General features: G+C 52.1%; 1 protein-coding gene across 2 annotated transcripts in view; it reads right to left on the bottom strand.

Moving 5' to 3' along the window:
• The window catches only part of LOC119576337 (aristaless-related homeobox protein-like), a 22,718-nt gene that overhangs the window by 2,088 nt on the left and 15,630 nt on the right, over positions 1–5,000 (bottom strand). For both annotated transcript variants that reach the window (XM_037923970.1, XM_037923971.1), the window contains exon 4: positions 1–856. This exon is cut by the window's left edge and continues 2,088 nt beyond it. In XM_037923970.1, the coding sequence (XP_037779898.1) occupies positions 248–856 (609 nt within the window). In that variant the 3' untranslated portion in view covers positions 1–247. The remainder of the gene's footprint in view (positions 857–5,000) is intronic.

Below are 5,000 nucleotides of genomic sequence, written 5' to 3'. Positions count from 1 at the left end.
CCGCCCACCGGTAGCAAAGGTCACACGCCTCCCGGTCCAAGCGGGCGCCGACCTAAGGCTACCCGGGATACGAACTAAAAGCTACTGGCATCCATCTCGACGCCTTCCACTGCTGTGTTTCGTAGCTGAGAGGTCAAGGCGGCCTGGGACTGGCCCTCCCGGATGAGTACGACTTGACATTACGGACTAAACATCTCTTGAATACCGAAGGGCACGAGGAGGTCTTGAGGACACGCCCGGAGCATGCTCAGGAGGAGGCGTGCACTCCGGGCGCAGGGGGCGAGAGGCGCTCCAGAAGGGCCTGATGCTGGCGAGCCTTCAGCCGAAGCAGGTCCACGGAGGCGCCACGGCAGTCGAGCGGGAGTCCCACGGGGGGAGACGCGGGGGCGCCCGTCGGGGTGGTGGTGGTGGCTGTCGCGAGGGTCGTGATGGGCGGCGAATTGGCGGGAGACGCCTCGGGACTCGTGGAGGCGGCCGTGGAGGTGCCCAGGAGAGGGACGTGAATGCCCTGGGCTGCGCTGGAGGCGGGGTGCAGGAGCGGCAGTCCTGGGGGAAGCATGTAGTGGTGCAAGAGCGCATGGAGGGGCGGCGGCGGGGGTCCTGTAGCCTTGTGGTGGAGTCCTGCGGCGTGAGGCGGATGCAGGAATGGATGCAGGTGGAGGGCGTGAAGGGCGTGCAAGTGCAGGAGGTCGGCGGCGGAGGCGGCGGCGGCGACGGAGTGCGGAGGCGGCGCGAGGGGAAGGGGAAGCTCGGGCATCCCCCCGAGTGGATGCTCGACGCCCAGGAAGGACGGGCTCTCGCGGCCCAGCGCCTTCTCGCGCTTCCTCCACTTGGCGCGGCGGTTCTGGAACCACACCTGCAACGGGAAGGCCGTTAGGAAGGCTGGTCCTGGAGGCTAGGCCTCGGAAGTTCATTTCAAAACCAACAAATAACAGGTGCAAATAATACAACTATCTAATTTAGAGAGAGAGAGAGAGAGAGAGAGAGAGAGAGAGAGAAGATAGAGGAAGAAGAAGAGAAAGAAGAGAAGAAGAAAGAGAAGAGAGGAAAGAGAAGGAGAGAGAGAGAGAGAGAGAGAGAAGAGAGAATGAGAGGAGAGAGAGAGGAAGAGAGAGAGAGGGAGAGAGAGAGAGAGAGAGAGAGAGAGAGAGGAGGAGAAGGAGGGAGAGAAAGAAGAGAGAAGGGGAAAAGAGAGAGAGAGAGAAGAAAGAGAGTGAGAAAGAGAGAGAGAGGAGAGAGAGAGAGAGAGAGAGAGAGAGAGAGAGAGAGAGAGAGAGCATTTCCCATTGACAAAAACTACTCGTTACCATCCGCCCATTTGGATTTATTTCAGTCACATGATTATGAAGTCATAATAACATGACATTAAACTTTTATTGTCCGTTTACTCCGAACAAAGAAAACATAATTAACGTCATCGCAAGAAAAGAGAAAGTAAGAAAGATGGTAAAAATGGTTGCACATGCCGACGTCCTTCTCAATCTTCTTTGCACTTCCTTGTGTAACGTAATACTCTTTACGACTGCATTACACCAGACACGACGCACTGAGGGGGCAGTGTAAAGCAACTCTCACACACACACACACACACACACACACACACACACACACCACACACACGCACCACACACACACACACACACACACACACACACACACACACACACACACACACACACGCACGCACACACACACACACACACACACCACACACACACACACACACACACACACACACACACACACACACACACACACACACACCTCTCTCCCTCTCTCTCTCTCTCTCTCTCTCTCTCTCTCTCCTCTCTCTCTCTCTCTCTCTCTCTCTCTCTCTCTCTCTCTCTCTCTCTCCTCTCTCTCTCTCTCTCTCTCTCTCTCTCTCTCTCTCTCTCTCTCTCTCTCTCTCTCTCTCTCTATCACACACACAACACACACACACACACACACACACACACACACACACACACACACACACACACACACACACACACACACACACACACACACACACACACACACACACACACACACACGCACACACACACACACACCGAAGTTCATAATGATGTAAGGCGAGAGCGGCAAGTGTAAACAAACAAACTATGAAAACTAAGCCAACTTCCATCAAATTAGTCACAACATGTCACCAGCGAGACACCTTGAGACAGAGGGGGAGCTCGTAAGGCGATCCCGGTCTTCCTCGGCCCGAACTCCCGCCCCGTGACGTCAGCTGAGATGAAAACAAGTTGTAGAAACACATTAATCCGCCATTAATTGAACTAACGACTTTATAATTGCCGCCAGCAGAAGTCCTTGTTTTCTTAAGGGCTCAGGGCAGATGTGACGCAGAGTTACCCGTGGATATGGTGCGTTTCCCTCGCCCTCGCCGTCGACCAAACCGCATTTAGGTTTTATATGAAGTTCATAAACGAATCAACTGCAAATATAAGTCCCAGTGATTTTAGGGGAAATTTGCTGATAGAAGCTTTCAAAGCGACGTCAAAAGCAGCGCGGCTTCCTGGTCGTGGTGACAAATCCTGACACACAAGCCTGCCGCTCCCAGGGTCGGGAGAGCTACCACAAGGGCCCCGCGCAGTTATTCCTCGCTGACTCGTTAAAGTGAGATCAAGCGGGCAGGGCTGGGAAGAACCTCGGCCCTCCTCACACCCATCCTCGCTTTTTATTGTGACGCACGTTATAATATCCGTGATTTCAGAGCAAGATGCATTCAGGCGACTTGCTACAAAAGTAGCTGTCGCCAAGCCAGGGAACTTCGTCCTCTGGTCTCCTTTAGATTTGCTTCTTTCAATCTCCGCTAATGATCGGTGGCGGCCGCTCATTATCGTTAAGACTTCATCACTTTAGACGTAGGAAGCGAGATTAACATTACCACAAACTGACGCTGTCCAAAATCTCCGGAAAAGTATCAAGAAAGTCGTAATTAGATATCTAACTTGGAGATAACGATGGGGATGATTAACAATAACGAGTTCATTGGCCGCTAATCTGGGGCAGCCGAAAGAGCTTACAGAGATAAAGAGAAGGTGAGATGTTCAGTTCCTAAACTTTACCAATTAGAAATAAGAGCAGAAAAAGTATAACGATAATCATCTGAGAAGACGACGTTCTGGTCTCCTGACGAGGGCGAGGAGCCGCCTCGCCGATCGCCGTCGTCGAGGAGCTCCTGACGGCCGTGCTCCACGAGAGCCAAGGACGGAGTGGCAAGCGGCAGCGGTGGGCAACAGAAGGTACACGATGCCACGAAAAGGCTACCTGATGAATGTACGATTGTGAAAATGTTCGTTTCTTATTCCCTATCTCTGCCTCCCCGTGTGCCCCCCGCCCCTATAGTCACCAAAGCTGTGACCCCCTTTTATAATGCCTCTAGTAACATGTTAATCTGCTACATGTATTCACCAAGGGCGTTGCGGCATGAACTTCACACTAGTGCCTATTCTGCCTGCCAAAGGGGCGTCCTTTCAAGGTCCGCTGACAAACGAAAAGAGCATCTTTGTCCTCCTAACATAAGGGCGTTGGTGATGCCGGGTAAGGAGGATGGGAAGGCCGCTAATAGGATAACTCGGGCCACGGAGGGGGAGACGAGGGGACGGGGGAAGGAGAGGGGAGGGCAATCGGACTCCATAGATTTGGGGCTTTCAGAGATGGGGCGTCAAAATTCAAAAGACGCCGACTTAACCTGATTCACATTTTCTCTATGGCCAAACACGAGGACTCTCAGCGGCCGCGACGGTGTAGAGGCGCGAGCGGTTGAGCTGCGGTCCATGTGTCATAATACAGAATAGCGGGATATCTTGTTTACAAACGCTGCAGCTGCAGGCGAGGGAAGCACGTCCCGGGAAATCATCGTCACTGGACTGTCTTTCAACAATATTGCTAAGACTCCTATAACTGCATAATAAAAATTAATATGATATGAATAAATAGAACTTACGAACGTAGGCATACGACACCATAGACAACCGCAAAAGAGAACGCAGCTGGGGAAAAGGGGAGGCGAAGGAGGCGCCGCAGAACGCAAGGGAGAGAACACCAAGTCGGACATCGTCCAGGACTGTCAAGAAGGACGAGGCAGCAACTTCAGGTTACTGATTATTCTCGTCCGACGTAACTGTTTTACGTAATTGCTCGAACACGCCAAGAGAGACTCGAGAGAACAACCCGACCCAGTAAGCTCACTGGATAAAGCGTTTTTATCAACTTTGGCTCTTGTGTTGCCCCGCGCGCCCAGGTGCTGCCTCTGGCCGAGAACTACGCGACCCCGAGAAATTATGTTCTTCAGGTGGAAACCAATGCCCAGAGAGCTAAACAAACAAGGAAGAAGTCTGTTCATTCAAAAGCAAAACGTCTGTTCTTTCTGCGGTATCGGAGTTTAGTATGTTCAGTTCGGGTCAGCCTTGCCTGCGCGCGAGTTACGTTGTGCCCGAGGCGAAACTGGCGTCCTTGAAGGCTAAGCATAAAGCCGTTGGCATTAGCCTGCGCTTCCGTGGGTCGGGAGGCGCGGCCGCGGGACAATGCGATCCCGCGGAGCACAAAGGCGACGCTCCAATATCAAGATGGCGAGGAAGTCGCCTCGGCCGAGAGAGCAGCCTCTCGAGCGCCGTTTCCCGCGCCGTGTCGCCGGTATTTGATAACGCCTCGTCTTTTATCCCGAACATTCATAACGAGTTCCAAGTCTTATTTCTTCATTCTTCTCGTCCACTTAAAGAATAATACGTTCCTTTGATACGGCCTTCGCTCTTTCATTACTCGCCCATTAGCGTCTCTTTTCAATGTGTTCTTTATTTTCAAAAACCTTTGCAATTAACCACTTGAAGTTGCAGCCCAGAAACAATGCGGCCAAAATGAGATGCGGGACAGATGTGACAGGATCACCGATTATGGAACTTGACGCGACGCGCTCATAAAGATCACTTCTCTCTATAATCCCAGAGGGAATATAACCCTTACATATTCCCAGATTTAAGATTCAAAATCCC

Source organism: Penaeus monodon, chromosome 8 (assembly GCF_015228065.2).
Source record: "Penaeus monodon isolate SGIC_2016 chromosome 8, NSTDA_Pmon_1, whole genome shotgun sequence".
Classification (NCBI taxonomy): Eukaryota; Metazoa; Arthropoda; class Malacostraca; order Decapoda; family Penaeidae; genus Penaeus; species Penaeus monodon.
This window is presented reverse-complemented; position numbering and strand designations above follow the sequence as displayed.